Genomic DNA, 23,253 nt, shown 5'->3' on the forward strand with positions numbered 1-23,253 from the left:
AGGTGGCCGGGGAGTAGGGCCTCTTGTGCCCCTCCAGGGACATTGTGTGAACCTGCTGACATGGAATGTATTGGGTTGGCCAAACAGTTCCTTGGGGGTTTTCCGTAGCATCGTATGGAAAATCCCAAATCAACTTTTTGGCCAGCCCGATACTTCATGCCACGCCCTCTCTTGGATATACTTTTTCCTGGTGACATTTGCTGGTTGGGCCTAGCCTATGAGCTCCCCAAACTCATTCTCTGCCGGAACCACCCGAATGCTACATACATGCAGGCCTTTCCTTGACTGGATGCTAACATACAGAGGTGATTCAGTTTGCTAGAGTTGCTGTAACGAAGTGCCACAGGTTGGGAGGTTTAAACAACTGAAGCGGGTGGTCTCCTGCTTCTGGATGCTGGAAGTCTGAGATCATGGTGTTGGTAGGGTTGATTGGTTCGGAGGCTTCTGTTGGTTGTCAGTGATCTTTGGTGTTTGCTGGCTTGTGGAAACATCAGCTGCGTCTTTGCCTTCTTCTGCACGTGGCATTCTCTCTGTGCATGTGTCTGGGTTCAGTGTTCCCCTTCGTATAAGGACACCAGTCGTATGAGATCAGGACCTACTAATGACCTCATTTCAACTTGGTCACCTTTGTAAGAATCCTACCTCCAAATAAGGTCCCATTCTGAGGTTCTGGGGTTAGGACTCCAACATATGTTTGGTGGGGGGACAACAAGCCAAGCTGTAACAATTTGGTGACCGTTTGAGCCTAGAAAGGGGTCACAGGCAGAGAGATCACTGAATACCGGCATGGTGCTGCTGTGGGTTCCGTGGGAGGTGGGATCATCCGGGGGTCCCGTCTCCCAGCCTGGAGGAGCCATGCTACACAAGAGGCACCAGGGTCTTGTGAAAACAGATCAGCAGGATGTGCAGATAACCCGAATTCTGAGAGTCGCAGCTGGGCTCCTGCCACAGAAACGTCTCCCCGGGCCGGCGAAAGGCCGCGCGTGGGGAAGGCAGCAGGATGGGGATGCTGCCCGTACATTTGTCGTAGTTTATTCACAGATGTTCACGGCAGATGTCTTGGTCACTGACTCGACAACGAGGCTGGACAGACGAACCGCTTTTCTCTGCTCCTCATGTTTTGGTGTTTTAATTAACCGACGCACTGGCATGATGTTTGGGGCAGTGCACGGCATCCACATCTGGTTTTGCTTCTGCAAGATGTTTCCGGGGTGACGGCGGTGGCGCCGGCGGTGCGTGAGGACAACAGGCTCTGATCAGACTGCAGCTCAGGGATGTCAGGCAGTCCTGCCCGTGCCCTGCACATGCGGCGGGAGGAGACACGAAGCCAGAGCCCCCGTTGGCTGCATCTGAGACGTCCCCAGGGATGTCTGGATCCATGGTGGGCATTTTAAAATGAAGCCTTTCCCCTTCCCGCCTGCCCAGGATCGGCTGTGCTCATCCATTTTATTTGCATAATTTCAAGCATCATTAATAGTACATGGCATGAGGAAAAATGACTGAGCTCTTCCTCCCTCCATGAGTGAAATTGGGTTTAGTAGAAAATTAGTTGACTTAACTGGCAAATGATGAAAGCTTGAGAGGAGAATGTTTAAATAAGGAGGGTGAGGAGGGGAGACTCTTAGACGTCAAGAACCGGCCCTGGTGGAAATTGGTCTCTTGGCCTTTCTGTTTGTTCAATGTTTGTTCAAGGGAAACGCTGGGGAGGGTCCCTGGAGAATGACGAAGGCAGGGACCGCATCCTGTCCTTTGTATTCAGCCCAGCTTGACCAAGCTGTAGCCAGTAAACCCTCTAAGCTGCCAGTCCCAGCAGGCCTCAGGGTTGTTTTTGTTTTTTAATATTTATTTATTTGGCTGCACTGGATCTTGGTTGCAGCACGCTAACTTAGTTGTAGCATGTGGGATCTAGTTCCCCGACCAGGAATCGAACCTGGGCACCCTGCATTGGGAGCTCAGAGTCTTAGCCACTGGACCACCAGGGAAGTCCCTGTCAGTTCAGTTCAGTCACTCAGTCGTGTCGTGACTCCATGGACTGCAGCATGCCAGGCTTCCCTGTCCATCACCAACTCCCAGAGCTTACTCAAACTCATGTCCATCAAGTTGGTGATGCCATCCAACCACCTCATCCTCTGTTGTCCCCTTCTCTTCCCGCCTTCAATCTTTCCTAGCATCAGAGTCTTTTCCAAGGAGTCAGTTCTTTGCATCAGGTAGCCAAAGTATTGGAGTTTCAGCTTCAGCATCAGTCCTTCCAGTGCATATTCAGGACTGATTTGCTTTAGGAAGTCCCTGTGAGCATGTTTAAATGCTGGTGTGAAGGAGCCAGAAAAGGGAGTGTTGGAAGCTCCAGGAGGAAAGATTTTATCATGGGTGACCCCCAGGAGGAAGGGGAAGAGAGCAGGATGTAGTGGGGCTGCCAATGGAGTTACAGGATGGGGCCTTCCCATCGATGCTTTTTATTTTATCTTTTAGAACATTCTCTTGTTTTGGCTGCTCTGGGTCTGTGTTGCTGCATGTGGGCTTTCCATGGTTGCAACCAGCAGGGGCTATTCTCTGGTTGCGGAGCTGGGGCTTCTCATTTCAGTGGCTTCTCTTGTTGCACAGCATGGGCTCTAGTACGCGCGGGCTTCCGTGGTTGCAGCATGTGGGCTCAGGAGCCGCAGGGCTCAGGCTTCAGTAGTTGAGGCTCACTGGCTTAGTTGGTCTGCCAGCTACTGGAATCTTCCCAGAGCAGGGATTGAACCCATGTCCCCTGCACTGGCAAGTGGATTCTTACTACTGTGTCACAAGGAACTCCTTATTTTATCTTTGATGTAGGAGGAATGAGCATCTTCTGGGAGTGAGGTGGAGGGGGCAGGAGGTGTAAGGAGAGTGGACGAGACTGGAACAGCCCGAAGGCTGCCCTGGACTTCGAATGTGTTAACCCTTCCCCAAAACCCTTGAACCAAATATGGCAGAAATCTGATGACTTGATGAGGCTGGGAAGTGGCAGTGCAGATATTCATCATGTCATCATACTATTTTCTATAACTTTCTGGATGCTTGAAATATTTGATTGTTCAATCAGAACAGGGGAGATAGAGCCATGTCCAGCTTCTGCTTGGCACTTAGCAGACCCTGTACACAGAGGTTCTTTCTCCCCCACCTCTTCCTAGAGGAGGCATAAGAGGCAAATGGCTAATTTACAATAAAACACTCCTTCCCCTCTCCCTTCTGTTTGTTTTTAGCCACATCACGTGGCTTGTGGGATCTTAGCTCCCAGACCAGGGATCAAACTGTGCCCCCTGCACTGAAAGTTAGGAATCCTGACTACTGGATCCACAGAGAATTCCTGCCTCTCCCTTCTTTTGCCTTCCTTCTCGTCCAAGGAGGCCTTTTAATCTGTGTAGTGGGATCATGTTCAGCACAGCTAGATACCACAGAAGGTGGGAGACCTCTGCTGCTGGAGGCCCAAAGTCTCCCTGGTCCCCAGCCTTCATCCTTCCCAGGGATCCAGGAGAGATGATTCCCTGCTCCTCCCACTCCATGCTGCTCCGAGCCTCAAGGAGTGGGAGTCTGTTTCTTGCTAATCAAGGCCCCTCCCTAAGTCTTGACCTCACGGATGCAGTGGCCAAGGTGCCTTTTCCAGCTCTGGTCTGGTCCGCATTGGGACTGGGAGGTTGCAAAGGAAGATCGATTTAAAAGAAATCACAGGCTCTCAGGAAAGGTTCATGCAACCCAGTGGGTTGGGGAGAGCTTGGGGGGAGTCAGAGAAGAAAGGAAGAGGAGGGCTGGCTTCTGCAGGCTTTTGAAGGAAAAGTAAGGAGGTGGGGTTTGTTCTGGGGGTGGGGAGGAACGCATCAGTACACCTTCAAACCTCAGGAGCCATGGGTTCTCATAAAGGAAGGGGGGCATCCTGAGCAGGAGAAGGTCTTGTCCCATGGCAGCAGGAGAGGAGGGAGGCAGATGGTGGGATGAACTTCCTGGAGACTGACATGCCCCCCACGGGAGGGATAAAACTCTGCTGCTCCCAGCTCAGGTCGGGGTGCTGGTAGAAGACAGAATGGTCTGAATAACCCCTAGCGCTCCTTCTAACTTCCCCAAAATAGTCAGAGGGCTCTGGTAAAGAGAAGACTTTCTTGGAACCAGGCTGTTCTTTCCTGGGTCTTCTGGAATGGACTCAGATCCCCACATGATTCATGGCTGGCACCTCAGGGCTGTGTCTTTAACCCACATCCCCCACAGGACTTGTTCCAGCGTGGCTGAGAGCAGCGTCTCACCCTATCTTTGTTTCCTCTATGGGTTGGTTTTCCACGAATGTCTGTGGGCTCCCCAGGTAGCGTTGGTGGTAAAGAACCTGCCTGCCAAGGCATGAGATGCAGGTTCAATCCCTGGGTCGGGAAGATCCCCTGGAGGAGGGTATGGCAACCCACTCCAGTATTCTTGCCTGGAGAATCCCGTGGACAGAGGAGCCTGGCCGGCTACGGTCCATAGAGTCGAAAAGAGTCGGACACGACTGAGGCGACTTAGCCATGCAGCAAGCATAGAACAGCAAAAGCGCCTAGGATGTGAGAATCCCCAGAAAAACTGAAAACCAACATCCCAAGGGCAGGCCCCACCCGAGAGCGAAGAGGCGGCCCCTCTGGGACCAGCCTGGCCATCAGGAGCCAGAATAGACCTCGGTGATCCAAACCTGCGCCTGGGCCCAAGAGCCACCTTCACGGAAAGGCTGGCTGGGCGAGAGGAGCCTGGATTCCTGCTCAGCACTTACGTGCATGGTTACATAAATGGGAAGGAGGCAGGGGACAGCCAGAGGGATGCGTTCCTGGCACTGCAGCCCCCCGGGAGCTGGAGGAACGGGTCTGTGGTTTCAGCCACCTCTCCTGGGAGTGGCAGCCCTATTCTTAGCCCTGAGTTTGCTCACTAGGAAGGACTGCTGGGGAAGAAAGTGTTGGCTTTGGACCACAGGCCTGATGCACGCTGCCCAGTTCCCTTTCAGCATCTTCCCACCTGTACTTCCTTTGGGCTTTGGCTAAAGCATGGCTGGAGTCAGCTCCGATCTGCTTTTCCTTTGAATTCCTGCTTCCTCTGAGCCCTGACTCCACTGGGGACCTGGCCATTCCCTTTAGCTGTCATCCCTGACCCTCTGAGGACACTGTCTTGTCAGGAGATGGAAGCTGTGGGTGGACCCATCATGAGGGCATCATAAGGCTGCTTTTGTCGGGCTCAGGAAGGTCAGCCCATGCTGGGCAAGAGAGGAAAACCTGCAGGAGAATTTAATTCCTTCCTCGTTAGTGATGCTAACCTGCCTTCCACAGCAGCTCGTTAGATGCCCAGTTAACTGTCTACATTTGCTTCTTTGTGTTCCTTCTGTTCTGGGGAAGGGGCGGCAGGTGCTTTAACAATGGACCTTGGGAGAGCAACAAGGTCGATGCTGTAGTGCTCGGGGGATGGGCACTGGATGGCATCAGAGGGCTAGCGGACCCCGGAGGAGACAGAGGTCCCGGGTTGCCCAGCCAGGTGCTCCCAGTAATGAGATGGATCCAGGGAAGCTGAAGTTACCCTGTTCTCTTAGCTCTTGAAGGCAAAGATCTTTGAGCACTTCGTAAGATGCTTTTTAATTAGGTCCTTCCCACACAGAGAAGACAGACAGGGAGAGAGAATAGTCTGTTCCAGAATTTGAGCGCTACCTGGAGAGCTTATTTCCAGCCACAGACCAAGTACAGGGAGACATAAACCCGAAGAATTTTTAGCCTTGGAGGGACCATGAAGATTTGCCCGCGTATCACAGAATGGAAGTGGAGGTGCACTCGGAGCACTGCTACGTCTGTGCAAGGCAACCCAGCAAATTCGTGCTGGAGCTCACGCCCAGGGATCCTCTTCACTGTTAGAACCTGGCACTTTTTTCTTTTTTTGGTACATGGGAAGAAACAATATAAATTCAAAACTTACAGATAAGGGTTAGCTCTCTCACTCATCTCTTTTAAAAATTTATTTGCACAGAACTCAGCCTTTTGATTCCGAGCTGAGAGTTTTTTTTTTCTTCTATTGGGCATGGGTTGTATTTTTTCTTCTCCACCTTGTTGCATCCTACTCTTTTTTCTTTTTAAAAATATTTATTTATTTGACTGCACTGGGTCTTAGTTTTGACACTTGGACTCTCTGATCTTCATTGAGGCATGTGGGTTTCAGTCCCCTGACCAGGGATTAAGCCCCGTCCCCTGCATTGGGAGCGTGGAGTCTTAACCACTGGACCACCGGAGAAGTCCCACCATCTTTTGATCTTTTGGCCAAGAGAGTGGCTAATACATCCTGCTCCGCCTATTTGCTGACCCTCTCCATTGTTGGGGGGGCTTCCCTGGTGGCTCAGTTGGTAAAGAATCTATCTGCTACGCAGGAGACATGAGTTGGATTCCTGGGTCAGGAAGATCCCTTGGAAAAGGAAATGACAACCCACTCCAGTATTCTTGCCTGGGAAATCCCATGGACAGAGGAGCCTGGGGGGCTACAGTTCATGGGGTTGCCAAGAGTCGAAAACAACTAAGCGACTAACACTTCCTTCCATTGTGGGGGGCCCTGTAGAAGATGGGGCAGGCGTGCCTCTGGGAGGGAGAGTGCTGGGCGTGTGTTTGTGGGGCTGTACATGGATATTGTGAGTGTGGATAATCTGGTTTTGGGTTTTTAGAAAACTTTTAGTAAAATACGTATAAAGTTTACCCATCTTAACCACGTGCAGTTGAGTGACATTAGATACATTCACACAGTTGTACAACCGTCACCACCATCCACCTCCAGAGCTCTTTCATCTTCCCAGACTGAAACTGTCCCCAGAAAACCCTGACTCCCCGTCACCCCTACCCCCCGCCCCCGGTTGGCTTTCATAGACGGATTAGTCTGGGTTGGGAACATGGACCAGATGACTGGGTGACCAGTATAAGGACCATGTCCCTAGATCACCCCTCCCCCATCCCCTTCGTCTGCATTGAGACTCCCACGCAGGTGGCCTGGGGACATTTGGAAGTTCATTGCAACTGCCCAGTTTAGCAATTCCACGGAAACTTCCCAAGCGCTGGGGGTGGTCGTGGGCAGGCGGACGGGGGCTACTAGGTGGGTGCATCTGAAGTCCCTTCATGCTGAGATGCTGCTTGTCCCCGTCTCAGCAGTGCCGTGGGGGTGCGGTGGCTTCCCGAGCCCCTCCCGACGCAGCTCTGGGTAAGAGTCAGAAGAGAAATGAACTTGAGGTTGGAATTATGGGACCGTCTGGACAGGGGCCTTTTGAGGAGTCAGCGGGTAAGGTGGAATTGTACAACTGAGCCTCCCTGGCACCTTTGGCTGAAGGCTTGTCAGGAGAGTGTTTTTCAATTCATGTCGCTGCTCCAACCAACCACTTAGCGTAAAATTGCCCATAAAAATAAACTTAAATTACAAGTGATAAAACCATAGCCCCTCTCCCCTCGACTGACCCTCTCAGCTCTTCTCTGGACAAGCTCAGACTCCTCCTGATGAGAATAACGAAGAAACTGCAGACGCACTTCCAGTGCACTCACTGTAAATTGAAAATCTTTGTTTTCTGTGGCTGTGGGGGCGGTGGGGCTCCTCGTTAACTCCCCCTGGGAAGGGGACCTGCTGTCTCGGCTGATTTGTCTCTCCTCCTCTTCTTCCTGCCATGATGTCCTTTGGGGACCCGTGGGGCCACTTGTGTCCAGTACAGACCAGGAGGTCTTGGTAAACTGTGGAGATGCCCACATGAGCCCTGGGCTCCTCTCGCTCACCCGTCCCTTCTCTCCTAACATGCTTTTCTTGATATTTTCAACCTTTAAAACAGTTCTTTCTCGGGGGGAGGTGGGGTGGTTCACCGGGTTCATTGCTTTGTTAATTCATTCATGAACCTGATACTTATTGGGTCAGATCCTGTCCCAGCTCTGTGCTTTCAAAGGTAATCTAGCCCTACCCTGGGGGGGCCCAAGTTGTGAGGAGGTGACTCAGGGCAGTGCAGAAGGATGGTAGAGAGGGCAGTGGGATGCCAGGGCAGGGGTATCAAAGGAGAAGGGCATCTCACTCTGTCCAGAGGTCCAAGGAAGGCTTCCTGGAGGAGGAAAGTGAAAGTCACTCAGTCCTGTCTGACTCTTTGCAACCCCATGGACTATACAGTCCATGGAATCTCCAGGCCAGAATACTGGAGTGGGCAGCCTTTCCGTTCTCCAGGGGATCTTCCCAACCCAGGAATCAAACCAGGGTCTCCTGCATTGCAGGCAGATTCTTTACCAGCTGAGCTACCAGGGAAGCCCTCCTGGAGGAGGAGGCAAGGTTTGCGTCAAGGAGCAGGAGGTAAGAAGGCTGTGAAAAGGATCAGATGCAACCAGGGGTGACTGGCCAGGTTGACACTGTGGAAAGATCTCTCCATAAAAGAGTCAGGCAAGACTAGAGGGAGGCAGAAGAGAAATGAAATGATTTCAAGATTCTAGCTGAAACACGACTGGGGCCTTAGATGAGGCGTGTGTGTGTGTTGGGGTGGGAGTCAGGAGTTTCCAGACTTGGCAATTCAGAAGGTGAAACTTATGACTGAAGTCATAACAATCAGTGGAACTTTCAGTCTCCTTGCCTCACTCGATCTTATCAGGAACCTGGTGAGGTAGGCATTTTTTGTCTTTTGCCAATGAAAAAAATGAAACTCCTAGAGGCTATGATTCCTCCAAGGTTAGCAACAAAACTAGGACTGGGGCCAATCTCCACTGGTAGCCTGCAGCTTCAATTTCGGGATGTTACCGTGGACTGATGACACACCACTGTATTGTCTGATGCCCAGTGAGCCTGGGGAGAAAGGAGAGCTCGGCCGGTGGGAGTGTGGGTGCTGGAGCCTACTGCCTGGGTTCCAACCGCAGCTCTCCTCCTCCCTGGCTCTGTGATCCTGTTTCTTAATCTGTAAAGAGGGGAGCAGGTTAGGAATGGGTCTGCTCTCATAGGGTAGTTGTCCAGATGAAAGGGATTGATGAGTTAATGAGTTGAAAGCGTGTGGAATGGTGCCTGTGTTCAGAATGGTAGCCACGAAGGTGACGGAGATGATGACAGAGGCTCCGGAACATCAGTGTGGCGTCATCTTCCCAGGAGAGGACCCTGACTTGTCCATCGGGCCTCCCAGTGGCCCTGGTGTCTGGGGCTGGGGCTAGGGTCAGGGTCGAGGCAACCAAAGGGACCCCCCCATGACTTTGTGGTACTACTCATGGCTACAGAGGGACATGTTGCCTGGTAACCAGCCAGAAAGGCAGCGTGGGGAAATCATGTGACTAGTGCAGGTAGCAGCAACTAGACCCACCTACGGTTTATATTTTCAGAATCGTCTTCATTTTTCCCAGACCCAGATTCCATGAGGGAGGAGCAGCCACCCCCTTCCTCAGTTCTGCAAGAGGCATCTTTCTATTTGAAAGACTGTCTTTCTATTTGAGGTTCTCAGTTGAGTGGAGGCAGTGGGGAGGGGGACCAGGGTCTGTCCTAAACCCAGAGCTTCTATAACCCAGGACAACAATGATGCTCCATCTGACTGGAGGAGTTTGGGGGTGTGTGTGTGAGAGACAGCTATCCTTGAAAGAAAACAAGATTCCCACAGAGTAGAATATAAAACCTGCCTGACACTTAAAAAATACCGCCAGACATTTCATAAAGTCTCCAGGTTATGGGAGCTGCTTCCTGTGATAGTGCCAGACCTCTGAGGTCTAGACTTTCTGAGTACTTCAACAAAAACGCTGAAGAGGCAGGCCCTGCCTTAGAAGTCCTGGCTTTGAGAATACTGCCTATGGCCGTCTGGGGGATCACTGGAGATTGGATGGGTGGGGAGTAGGGGAGCTTGGCCAGTTTTAAGTTTAAAGATAAACTACTGTGCAAAATAGTTGAGTATTATCTATTAAATTTAACAATTACTCCTGGATAAATACCTGAGAGCTTCAGAATTTTTATTTCTGATTATATACCCCCCAAAATTCTTGCACATTTACATCAAGAGGTGTATGTATAAGGATATTTATATTGACAGTGGGCAACAGGAGCAAAAATCAGGAAACAATCTGTCTGCCTTTCCACTGAATGAATAAACAATGGCATATTCACACACACACAAGAGAAATGGGGAGAAAACAGTTATAAGATTTTTGCACTTCCCTCTCCCCACTTAGCAGCAAAGGTTCTCACACTTGGGGCGCTAGTGTAGGGAAGCTGAGTGAGGCTGGGGTACACTGGCTGGTGGGGAGCAGTACAGAGAAATCGCCCTCTGTCCTGCTGCCCTTCTCTGCTGGCACAGGCCACCTGATGCCTTGATCCTCGTCTCCCAAAGCTTCCCTTGACATCGTTCCATCACGGCTTTGTCATCAGGTTGTCATAAACATCGCTGAAAAGGCTGCGTTAGGGCAGTTTGCTCTGGGGAACGGTGCATTCAGAGCCTCTGTTGGTGTGTTGCTGAGTGTGAGCAGGAGAGTGCAGAGACATCCAGGTGCTGGTTTTCTGCCTGCTTGAATTGTCTCAAGGAGCCTGGGATGTGACCCAGGGAACAGATGATAATCCTGGCCCCTTTGCCGGGTGGATCCCTGCAGGGACTCACTGGGAGGGAGGTCTCGCAGATGCCTTCCAGCATCTGGACCACGAATCCAAGGGAGGCAGGAATCAGGGGGAGGTGAGAGGTTGCTGGGGGCCCCCCAAAAAGGAGGGCTTCCCTGGGGGGCAACACTACTCCCTGCCAGACTCAGCCACTCAATACAGACTTACTGAGTCACTGATCTAAAAACCCCATCATCCTTGTAGGGGGAGTGTAGGCAGGCTTAGCAGGGGCTCCTGGAGGGTGGGCAGGGGTGAGCAGGACAAAGTTCATGCTGGCACTGTGGGGGCCAGGCAGGGGCCTCTAAGCTTGTCTCCAGGGAGGTGGACCTGGGAGAAGGGAGGCCATGTCCTCCAGGCTCCAGTGTGATGACCCAGAGACTCCAAACTGGGTCACCAGAGGCAGCCCTGTCCCAGAGGAAAACGTGCGAGTAAGTGACCCAGCAGGCAGGGTCCCCCGTGGGCCAGGGCTGGGCTTCTCTGTGGCCAGCAGAGCAGGATTGTATCTCCTGGGACTTGGGGTTGGGGGCCCTTCGGCTCCAAACAAATGCTGAAGCTGTGCTGAGGACCTTTACTGGTGTACATGGCACTCTGTGAATGAACGTCCACAGCCCCTCTGGGTGGACACAGCTCTGTGGAGATCAGGTTTGTGCAAATTAACAGAAGGTTCTCTTCCTTCTGGCAGGTAGCCCAGGCCAGGTGCAGGCTTGGCAAGGTAGCCCAAGCTGGATTTCAGTCCCATTTACCCCTCGCTGGAGCCTCTTGTGCAGTGAAAAACCTATGCAACTGTGCATGGAGGCCCTGTTGGCTTCCTCTCCAAGAGTCTGCCAGGATTCACGCGCTGACCTCCCTTTCCTTTACAGTGTTCCCCCCTCCCCATTTTATTCTGGCCTGTAGGAACCAGGGCGAGGTCCAGATCCCCCAAACACAAGGCTGGATGGGAAAGTGGGTCTGTGGGTCCCTCTTAGGGCTCAGACTCTGAAGGGTTCTTCTCTCAGTAACTTAGGGGTGCCGCCAGGCCGGGGGAACTGCCCGCTCACCATGCCCCTGCCGTTCGACCTCATCTACACCGACTACCACGGCCTGCAGCAGATGAAGCAGCACATGGGACTCTCCTTCAGGAAGTACCGGTGAGAGGGCAGCGGGAGGGTGGTGACTGCCCACTGGTCCCCAAGGCGGGGGTTACACTGCCCGGGTTCCAGGGCAGAGCGAAGGCTCACCTCCCACTCCCCACCCCCCACCTTCCTTCCCAGACAGCTCTGCCTCCTGGCTTCGGCTGACTCGGATGACAATTAATAAACCACAGCCAGGCACTCCAGGGCCTCTCTGCTGCTGGGCAGGCTAGAGGGTGGAGGGGATGAGGTCAGAGATGACCCCGTTGGAGAGGGCAGAGGAACAGCAGGGAGTGGTGGAGGGAACATGGCACAGGGCCGGGCATGAGCCCTGTGTGTGAGGACCCAGCAGCCCCCTCCCCACCCGCTCCTCCACCCAGCCCCATCTTGGGCGGGAGGAAGGCCAGTGCCATCGCTTCATCTCTCTGCAGCCAGCAGGATATGGGGTTTAATTTAGCACAGAGAGCCCTGCTATTTATTACGTGTGCTCCAGTCTCATTGACTATCCCACATGATTTTATTAGGAAAAAAAGTGACAGGCAGCGTTATTGCTTTTATTATTAATGCGTGTTCTCCATGCACTCGGGGCCTCCTCCTCCCAATCCTGCCCCTTCTCTGGGGTGGGGAGGAGTGCTGACCTCAGCAGTCTGGACACTTCTGGGTCACCTGGAAGGACTCTGGGTGGGGGAGCGCCTTGGAGGGGCGTCTGAGACTCAGCAGTTTTCTTTAGGTGCCTGTTCCCGGGGTGGCCGAGATGCAGGGAGAGGTTCTGGGCTCTGGCCTCAGGGTGGGACAGAGCCCCCACCAGCTGGGAGGCCCACCCGCAGTGGCCATTCTTGCAGAGGAGACTCTGAGGCACACGGTAGCTGGTTCCCTGGGGCCCTTCTCTTCTGCTTCTCAGTCCAGAGAGGCCAGGCACTTCCTGGGGGCGGCAGGTTCCTGGGCAGAGGGGCTGTGGACTCCCTGCTCACGGAAGTGCAATTGTGTTGGTGAATCCTGGGCAGTGGGGAGGGACCGCATTCCAGGAAGGGCCTCCCTTTCTAGGCTCCCTTGGGGCAGCTGTAAAAACTAACAGTTTCTGAGTTAGTGGTCCATGGTTCAGGTAAGACTCTGAGATGGTTCGACAGTTGTTATCCCCCTTTGATCGATGGGAAAGCTGACCCAGAGAGGTTAAGGCACTTGCCTGTGGTCACACAGCCAGCTAGTGTCTGAGCCCAAGCCCTGACCACACATCGCACTACCCGGACCAGCCAGCTTCGGGTTCCAGAGCCCATGGCTGGGGCCACCCCAGCCCAGGGAGACACCGGGAGATTGGTGACCTGGGTTCCTGGGGGGTGGGGTGGGGGCAGGTGCCGCATCCGGGTCATCGACACCTTTGGGACCGAACCTGCGTACAACCACGAAGAATACGCCACACTGCATGGCTACCGGACCAACTGGGGCTACTGGAACCTCAACCCCAAGCAGTTCATGACCATGTTCCGTGAGTGTCCAGCCGCCCCATGGAGTGGGGCGGGATGGGTGGGGCCTCTCCCAGGGGTGGGGAGGAGGCAGGTCCCGTTCTGTCCTCTCCTTTCTTCCTTTTGGGGTCTGTGTGAGGACAGAGATGCATCCAACCATCGGCCTTGGCTAAGAAAGCCTCGATCCCCTCTCAGCAAAGGTGTGAACCACAGAGCCTCTGGTGGTGTGTGCGTGGGGAGGGGTGGCCTGGGGTGGGGGTGGGGCGGCGTGGTGACCTTCTCAACACTTGGAGGATGCAGTCTTTGTCCTCCTGGAGCATAGGTTGCTCTCAGAGAGTAGCTGAGCACAGGGTTCCGGACCAAACAGGATTCTGTGGCCTTCCAGAGACATTCCAAAGTGATGGAGACCTAATGAGTGGTGAGGGGCAGCACAGTGAGGCTTTCTAAGCAGAGGAAACAGATGTAGTGAAGATGGACATGGAAAGAATGGAAGGTTCTGGAAATGCAAGTGTTCCAGGCGGCTCCAACACTGGGGATGATGAGAAGTCAGGCTGTGGGTGGGGGCTGGAGCCGCTTCAGGCAAGGGAGGCCATTTGAGCTGAGCTTTCAAGATTTTTTAATGAGACTTTAAAATGTGTACACACTGACCTCCCCTCTTCCATGCAGCATGCTGAAAATAATTTAACCTTTTCTTGACAACTCAGGGTCAATGCTCTATCTCTCTGGCGTGAAGCCTGCCCTGCAGGGCCGGCAGAGGTGTGCAGAGCCTTGTCCCCTGCCAAGGGGCCCCTTGTCCTGTCGCTGTGTGATGTGGCGCTTTTTCTCCTAGATGGGAGGCTGTCAGCTGTCACTTTTAATCGTTGTTAGGCTATCTGCCTGCCGTGGCATCTTGCATGTCTAATTGGCGGCTCTTTGAAGGCTGTGGGTCAGAAAGTCAGACAAGCATCCTCATCAGGATTGTCTCTAAGTTAAGAGTGACTTTGGTTCCAAGCAGGGTCCCGAGGAATTTGCTTATAAGTAAAGTAGCTGATTTTTACTCAGCCCGTCAAGTGACTGCATCCCTTCTGGGTGTTTAGTGACTTCTTTTGTGTTACTGTTTAGGTTCTAGGCTGCATTAGAGGAAGATGAGATTTTTGAATAATACACAAGCTTGATTTGGAGAAGGAAATGGCAACCCACTCCAGTATTCTTGCCTGGGAAATCCCATGGTTAAAGGAGTCTGGCAGGCTGCAGTCCATGAGGTCACAAGAGGCAGACGTGACTGAGCGACCAAACCACCACCAATGGCTTGATTGGGAAGGTGGGAAGTTTCCTTGGAACCCAGATGAGGAAACTGAGGCCCAGAGAGGTGGAATGTCCTGTCTGAAGTCACATGGTTCTGTGGGTGCCAGACTCCCTCCCCGGGCCCATTGCAGGGTTGTATGAGGCTTCTCCATGAGAAGAGTCCTAACAGGTCATCAGGTGGCAATGTGCTCCCAGCCAAGAGATCGGAGTGGGCTGGGTGGGTAGTGGTGGCGATGCTCTGGACTATGGCAACAGCATATGTGACAGCAGAGAGGGAAAACACAGGATCCGGGAGCAGAGAGGTGGGTCTTTAGCAAAGATTCCCACGTTTACATTGGATATGGTAATTTGAGAGTCACTGTAGGTTCCTGCGCTAGGGAACGTCATGAAGACTTGTTGTTGTTGTCATGCCATGTAGCTTGTGCTTTGCTCGCGGGATCTTAGTTCCCCAACCAGGGCAATCTTCTATTCATCCTCCAAAACCCCATGTCAAATGTCTCTTCTTTTTGCCAACACTTTCACTAATCACCTTATCTATTCCAGGCAGAATGTGTTTATAACTCTTAAACCTAATTCTGTTAAAGCATATATTGAAATATGAGTTATTTGCTTATACATTTATTTCCACTGATAGATTAGGAAACACTCAAACAGGAGCCACTGACTGATTTAGCTTTATTTCCCTGGAGCCTATTGAGGTCTTCAGAAAATGTTAATTGATTGAATAAATTAAAGAAAGAGAACGAAACACAAACTTGCCTGTCTTAATGATATCCTAAGTCCAGGAAGGAATTCATGAGCAGACCTCTTTCCACATCTAGCTGGTTGATTTATCCAAAGAGCAACTGGGAGGCTGGCCGCCTCTCCCCACCTTGCCCTGCCCCCAGGAGCTCTTTTTCATGGTCCCTGTTATTTTAATTGGTTGCAATACTTCCCTGTCCCTTGTCTACTAGTTTAGCTAATTTTTCTAAACCTGTCACTTCTTGTGGAGTTGGCGGAATGAGATTTTCTTAAAAATGGGAGAAAATGGCGAGCAGGAGAGAGGCCTGGTTGCAGCCCCAGCTGGAGCCAGAGAGTAGGTACAGAGGCAGGGGTGGGGCTAGGTAGGGAAACTGAGTCAGGGAGAAGAGTGTCTGCCCTCCTGGGGCTTCTCCCAGGCCTGGGCAGAGCCTCCTGAGACAGGAGAGCTTCCTGAGCTCTGAGCATCACAGAAACAACTCCTGGCCTCCAGCCCCTCCCTATCCCCCACCCCCACCGCCACCCCCAAGCCTCTGAAACCCTAGTGTGTGCTTAGCCGCTCAGTCATACCTGACTCTTTGCAACCCCATGGACAACGGAGACTGGCGGGCTACAGTCCATGGGGATTCTCCAGGCAAGAATACTAGAGAGAGTTGCCATGCCCTCCTCCAGGGGATCTTCCCCAACCCAGGGATTGAACCCAGGTCTCCCGCATTGTAGGTGGATTCTTTACCATCTGAGCCACCAGGGAAGCCCAAGAATATTGGAGTGGGTAGCCTATCCTTTCTCTAGGGGATCTTCCTGATCCAGGGATCAAACCGGGGTCTCCTGCGTTGCAAGTGGATTATTTACCAGCTGAGCCACCAGGGAAGCCCAGAGGGGAGATCATTTTGTTTTGCAGCCAGCAAAGACTTGTCCTTACAATGGTCAGATTTTCACACTCAAGAATCCATGAGCTTTCTGGATAGAAAACCACCACCTCTTCTAAGATGCACCAGATACTGATTAAGAATTTTGTGGGTATTGAGGGGGTTGGGTGGACATACCATGTCACATCTACACATTTGATTAAAGTATACATCCCAGGACTCCCCTGGCAGTCCAGCGGTTAAGACTCCGTGGTTCCATGGCAGGGTGCGCGGCTTAGATCCCTGGTGGGGGAACCAAGATTACACACGCCAGGTGGCACCACCAAAAGGGGAAAAAAAAAAAAAGTATATCCCGATTACAAAAATGCTAAAATATGAAAAACGTGCATCTGAAATGAAGAAACGGGGTGTTTGGCCTCAGGGTTGTTCTGGGAAATCAAGGGCATACGGCTGCTGCCAACCTATTTCCCACATGCAACCTCTCCCACCAGGAAGGTAGAGTAGGTGTAATTGGGTTCCATAGGCATTCTGCTCGAGGTCCTTTGCATGGAAAGGAGAGACCCTGTTCCTTGCAGATGGATGGCGCCTGTGCCCACTCCTTTAGCCGGCCGCGGCAGACGAGCTAATCATGCCTGGAGCCTGGCCGAGGAACTGGAGACGCAGCTGAAACGCACATCCTGACCCTGGTGCTCTGGGTTCTGGGAAGTGAGTCAGGGTGCGAATCCGCGCTTTGCCGGAGACCTAAGGACGGCAGACAGGCCCTCAAAGGGAGGGCACTCAGACCCCAGAGAAGGCTCTTGGGAGGAGAGGAGGTGACGTGCGAGTGGGGCCCTGGAGCGGAATACGGTTTTCTTATCGTGGAAATGGGCGGTGGGCGCTTAAGCGAAGGGCAGGGGCAGAAGTTTGCAGGTGTGAACGCGGAGATGGGTCCGCGCATGCGTGAACCAGCCGGGCCAGGAGCTCCCAGGGGCCGGGGACACAGACAGCTCCCTCCCTCTTAGATTCCGACAGTAACAGACGAACAAATCACTATGTACTGTCGTGTCTGATCTGTGAGTTCTGGGGCAAAAGATAAAGCAGGGAAAGGAGACGGAGAGGGGCTGGGGTCAGGAAAGACCTCTCAGCAGAGCCCTGTGAGCACAGATCTGCATGGAAAGAGAGAGGGGAGGCGGTGAGAGATGCCGCGGAAGGGGGCCGGGGCCCTGATGGATGGATGCTCTCCCCACCGCCCAACCCAAACCGCACCCCTTACCTCCTACCCCCTTCCATTTCCCTGCCAAACGGGTGTCCCCTCCAATGGGGCCAGTCTGGGTAGACCAGGGCATGCCCCTTCCTGACCTCGTGGTCTGGCTGCAGCTCACACCCCGGACAACTCCTTCATGGGCTTCGTGTCCGAGGAGCTCAATGAGACAGAGAAGCAGCTCATCAAAGATGGCAAGGCCAGCAAGATGGCAGTGGTGTACGGCAAGGAGGCGAGTATCTGGAAGGTGAGACCTGCCGGCCCCCAGACCCCATCACCAACCCTCGGCCCCCAGGAAGCTCCCAACCCCCAGCCCTGGAAGGTGGAAACGGCCCCCACTAGTGGTCAAAAAAGAAATGCCATTGGAAATACCGGCCAGGGACTCCTGCCTCGCTCCCCTCCCTGCCTCCACTCTTTGCAACAAATTCAAACGGCTTCATCCCCCGCCCTTGCTCGGGTGGATCCACAAACACTCTAACTCACCAAAGGGGTTTAGGCTACATGTGGGGATTCTGGGGGGTGGGAGGCAGGGGAGAAATAAGAGAGGACTAGGGACTGGACCCCAGCTTCAGGGCAAAGTCCCTCCAAGAAGCACCGTCTGTGTGGGACGTTACCGCTCACCTGGCCACTGACCTGTTCTCTCTCCTCTTTTCTCTCTGCCCCCCTGGCAACGAGGCAGCTCCAGGTATGGTGACTACCGCGTGTTCCTTCCACGTCCTGCCGCTCCCTGCGCTCCAGAGGGTCTCCCCGGGGGGTGCTCCCAAGTTGGGCTTTCTGAGCTTGGTAGCACTGTAGATGACCAGACCAAGGTGGGAGGAGGGTGATGGGGACATCGGGGTCTCAGGTGGGCTCTTTCTGGGCCCTGGAAGTCAGGGTCCAGCTCGGTGTGGAACAGGGCAGCTCCTAGGATGGACAGTTGACCTAAGGCAGGTGACATGAGGTTAAAGGTTAATAATAAAGATGCCCATCGTGGGAACCATCGGGCAGCCCCCATACTCCGTGTCGAGCTGTCACATGACCATCTTAATGAATGATTCTCACGCTGTATGGATTAGGTCCAGCTGTCAGAGAAAAGCCCTGACTAACCGTGACTGAGACAAGAGGGAAGTGTGTCCTCTTTCCTGTTGACAAGCCCTGGAGCTGTCAGTGTTGGGTTGACCCCTGGGGCTCTTCTCCCCTGGTTGACTCGCTGCCTTTAGTTGCCATCTGCAGTCTTGCTTCGTGGTTTAAGATGACCACAGAGTGCAGTCATTACATCTGCCCTTCAGCAGGTGGTGCTGGGTCGGGGGCTTTGGAGGAGGAAGAGGAGGAAGGCCAGGTTTAGCATATCTCCTGAAGGTTACACACAGCTCTGCGCCATATGGCCCCGTGGCTCGGTCTCAGTCCCAAGGCCAAAGCCAGAGTTAGGGGACATTGGAAGTAGATGTGCTCTAGCCATGTGTGCCCAGCTTAGCCCTGGAGTTCTGTGACTGAGTAAGGGGGAGGAATTAAGGGACATCTTGTGATCTGTGCCAAGACAACCCTCTGAGGTCGCAGCCATGGTTAATACTCATCCAGCCAGAGCTTACTGTTGCCAGGTACTCACATTATTTTCTCACTTGCCCATCAACTGTGAGGTTAGTGTGACCAACTAGTTAAGTGGGCGGGGCTGGGATTAGAACCCACATCTAAGTCTAGGGCCAAGACTCTTAATAGCCTCCTTTTTTTATGATGCCTTGGATGATGGCAGAGAGAAGCTCTGCAGGCTGGACTAAGGGTCCAAGACCTGGCTGAGATGTCAGTGCCCACCATGGAGTGTGGGGACAGAAGCAAGGGGCCATTTTCATATGATGCCAGAGAAGCTGGCTGCCAGGATGCCTGGGGCACTGGGCAAGGGAGTGAGCACAGACAGTGTCTGCTTGTGCCAGAGAACACTGTTCAGAGACTGCCCCAAGAGAATGAGAGGTCATGAGATCTGGGAAGAGAACGGTTTTATCTCAGGCTCAGGAGCTTCTGGGATAGCCAGGAGCAATGCTGTACAGCAAGAGACCTCAAAGAAGCTTCTTCCAAAAAAAGATATCTGTGCTCTGGTCTTTGTGACCAAAGGCAGGCAGAGGCGGCCGGGCGAAGAAAGGAATGACAGCAGCATCCTAGGACAGATGCCATCCGGAGTTCAGGGGACCAGGTGGCAGAGGCGGAGGAGGAAGGAGAAGGCGCGGTTGTCACATCCTTAGGGGAGCGGCAGCCGGGATCAGGGCGAGGGTTTGATGACTTTTGTGTCGAGGAGGTTTGTCTTATCCTGGGTCCCTAGAGCTGGAGGCTAAGGCTTAGATACTGCTATTTTATGAGAGTCTGTCCCAGGGACTGGGAGTGAGAGGATGGGTAAAAGACTGCTTATCCAGGTGCAGGCCAATCCAGCCTTGCTGCTGGAGGAATCATTCCGGACATCAGAAGTGCCACGTGGGGGACCTAAGCTCGGCTTTTCAAACTACAACTTGGCTTTGTTTTGTTTTTGTTTTGTTTTTCCTCCTTAGGTTTACTGAGGTATAATTGACAAGGAGAAATTGTGTGTATTTAAGGTGTACAACATGATGGCTTGCTATACATATGCATTGTCAAATGAGTACCACCATCAAGCTGCTTTACACGTCCATCACCTTATATGCTGTGTGTCTGTGTGGTGAGAACACTTAAGGTCGACTCTCTGGGAAAATTTCAAGTGTACAGTACAGTTTGAGTAACCGTAGTCACCAGGCCGGTCGTTAAATCCCTGGATTTATTCATCTTGTAACTGAAAGTTTGTCCGCTTTGACCCCCATGATCCCGTTTCCCCCACCCCCAGCCCCTGACACTAACCATTCTACTGTTTCTATGAGATTGACTCTCTTCAAGAGATTAGTGAGATCCTACAGTTTCTCTTTTTCTGAGTCTTAATTAGCCTTTCTAAATGAAGTGGGATAGCATAGCAATAAGAGAATAAAAGGATATCAGAGGACTTTATATGTATCGAGGGTAACTACTGTTTTGTAAAACTTTACATTTACACACATAAATACTCACATATGTGTATATATATATTATTAGGTGAGAAAAAGTTGGTGAACAGTGCATGTGACATGAACCCATCTGTGCATGTATGTGTGTGGTTTAAAGAAAATGTACATCCGCTTATCGTGCATAAAAGATCTGAGGAAGGCACAGGAGAAACCGTTAACAACAGCTGCTCTGGTAATGGGGTCAGAAAGTTGAACAGGGGCCTTAGAGACATTTTCTTCACACCTTACATCCTTGATTTGATATTTTTCTGGGGGCATGAGTCGATTTATAATAAGTAATCCTTTTTACATTTGGTGTGATGACTGATATTATTTGACTCTGAATCTACTATTTTATTAGTTGGTTTCTTTTTTCTTTTCTGTTTTTTAAAAATTTACATATTTATTTACTTATTTTTGGCTGTTTCTTTGTTCCTTCGCAAGGGTTTTCTCTAGTTGCAGCAGGCAGGCTTGGTTGCCCTGGGGCACATGGAATTTTCCCGGACCCGGGATCGAACCCGTGTCTCCTGCTTTGGCAGGCATATTCTTAACCACTGAATCACCAGGGAAGTCCTCTTTTTCTTTTTCTCAGCCGTTCCATGTTTTCCCCCCTCACTTCTTGCCTTCTTTTACATTGATGTACTTTTTAAAATCCACCTTTCTTTAGCTAATTATGTTCTCATATTCTTTAGGTTCTGATTTTCTTAATGTTTTTGTATTCTTTAGGCTACTGTAAAGGTTATAACATACATCCTTGACTTATCAAAGCCTAATATAAGTCAATACTTTAAAGCTTTTATGGGGTTGTAAAAGAATCTTTAAATGTTTTATTTCTATTCTCCCCAGCTGATATACTCTTATGGTATTTTAATACTGTCCAAATATTGTATACCACACAATATATTAGTATTACAGTTGTTTCATAAAGTCAGTGTTTATTTACATTTACTCACATCTGTCCTTTTTATTGATTTGTGTTCCTTCCTACGTCGCTGAGATTCCATTTAGGATCATTGTCCTTCTCTAGAAGGAAACACCCTAGTCTGGGTTTGCTGTTTTTGATTTTTCTAAAAATGTCTTGGTGGTTATGTTCATCGTGTACAAATTCTAGCTTGTCCTCTGCCCTCTGTCATTCTGCTAAGTCAGTGTGGGTCTTATTGTTCCCTTAAAGGTGATTTGTGTGCGTGTGTTTTCCTTTGCTTGCTTTTGAGGCTTCTATTTATTTGGTTTTCAGTAGTTTCACTAAAAGAAGCCTCCGTGGTTTTCATTGTTTGTTTTGTTTTTTATCCTGCATGGAGTTTGTAGATCTTCTTGGCTCTGTAGTTTGAACTTTCACTCATTTTAGAAAATTCTCAGCTACCATTTCTTTAAATATAGCTTCTGCCCCAATGTCTCTCCTCTTTAAAAAAAAATTTGGCCAATCTGCACAGCTTGTGGGATGTTAGTTCCCCGACCAGGGATTGAAACCCATTCCGTGCATTAGAAGTCAGAGTCTTAACCGCTGGACCACCAGGGAAGTCCCTGTGATCCATTTTGAATTAACTTTTATATATGATATGAAGTACGGATTGAAGTACTTTTTCCCCTTTCCTTAAAAAAAATGTTTTTTTAATTTGTATTTTCTTCCCCTTCCCTTTCCTTTTTTTTTTTTGCATATGGATATCGAGTGATCCGTGACCATTTGTTGAAAAGACTGTCCCTTCCTCCACTGAAATGTCTTTGCGTCTTTGTCAGAAATCAATTGACCCCACATGTGTGGGTCTATTTCTGGGCTCTCTCTTCTGTTCTATTGATCTATCTGTCTAACTAGATGCCAGCATCACAGTCTTGATTACTGTAGCTCTGTAATAAGTCTCGAGATCAGATAAGTCTGCTCACTTTCTTTGTCTTTTTCAAAGTTATTTTGTCGGTTCTACGTCCTTGCATTTCCAACATTTCCAAATGAGTTTTAGAATTAGCTTGTCAATTTCTATAAAAATGCCTGCTGGGATTTTCATTGGGATTTCGTTGGTTCCTTTTTTTTTTTCTTTTTGAGTTGGGGTGGTTCTGGAAAGTGAATATGAAAAATTGTAGAAATAATTTGAGGTCAAGAATAATGTTCTCGTCTTCCAGAGAGGATTTTCTTTTATTCTTGGCTTAGAACTGATCTTGCAATCCCAGATCGTCTTTTTTTTTTTTTTTTAATTTTTTGGCCATGCTTAATGGCATATGGGATCTTAGTTCCCCAGTCAAGGATTGAACCTACACCCCCTGCACTGGAAGAGTGGATTCTTAACCACTGGACCACCAGGGACGTCCCCTAGATCACCTTAATCAGTGATAGTGATTGAGACCATTTTAAAAGAATTTAGCCTCTGTTAAGAGTGTTTCTCAGAGAAGGCAATGGCACCCCACTCCAGCACTCTTGCCTGGAAAATCCCATGGACGGAGAAGTCTGGTAGGCTGCAGTCCATGGGGTCTCGAAGAGTCGGACACGACTGAGCGACTTCCCTTTCACTTTTCACTTTCTGCACTGGAGAAGGAAATGGCAACCCACTCCAGCGTTCTTGCCTGGAGAATCCCAGGGACAGTGGAGCCTGGTGAGCTGCCGTCTATGGGGTCTCAGAGAGTCCGACACGACTGAAGTGACTTAGCAGCAGCAGCAGCAGCAAGAGTGTTTCTAGTTCTGGTCCACCCTTTCATCCGTGATGTAATTCCTCAGAATTCCAACCCAAAGTGTAGTTTCCATCAACGCTTCCTATCTTTAGCAGGCCTTGAACTTAGACTTTCCTCTCCCAGGTCTGCTCCGCTGCCTGGATCCTGCCCTTGGAATCAGCGGGCGGGCCCCCCAGGAGGAAAACCAAACCCAACACTGGACTCAACAATCTCTTTTCTTCTTTCTCCCAGGTCTTGGCCTCAAATTTTTTCATTCTTTGTTAGATTTTCAGGGCCATCATAGGTGTTTTCCCTGTATTTCCTGATCATTCTCAGAGACAGGGC

At 51.1% G+C, this 23,253-nt stretch overlaps 1 protein-coding gene across 2 annotated transcripts in view; it reads left to right on the forward strand.

Annotated features, from left to right (window-relative positions):
* Positions 1-23,253, forward strand: part of MGAT5B (alpha-1,6-mannosylglycoprotein 6-beta-N-acetylglucosaminyltransferase B) — a 67,080-nt gene that overhangs the window by 32,789 nt on the left and 11,038 nt on the right. For both annotated transcript variants that reach the window (XM_070389140.1, XM_070389141.1), the window contains 3 exons: positions 11,556-11,687; positions 13,019-13,152; positions 17,377-17,507. In XM_070389140.1, coding sequence (XP_070245241.1) covers positions 11,556-11,687; positions 13,019-13,152; positions 17,377-17,507 — 397 coding nt within the window. The remainder of the gene's footprint in view (positions 1-11,555; positions 11,688-13,018; positions 13,153-17,376; positions 17,508-23,253) is intronic.

Source organism: Bos mutus, chromosome 19, assembly GCF_027580195.1.
Source record: "Bos mutus isolate GX-2022 chromosome 19, NWIPB_WYAK_1.1, whole genome shotgun sequence".
In the NCBI taxonomy this organism is placed as follows: Eukaryota; Metazoa; Chordata; class Mammalia; order Artiodactyla; family Bovidae; genus Bos; species Bos mutus.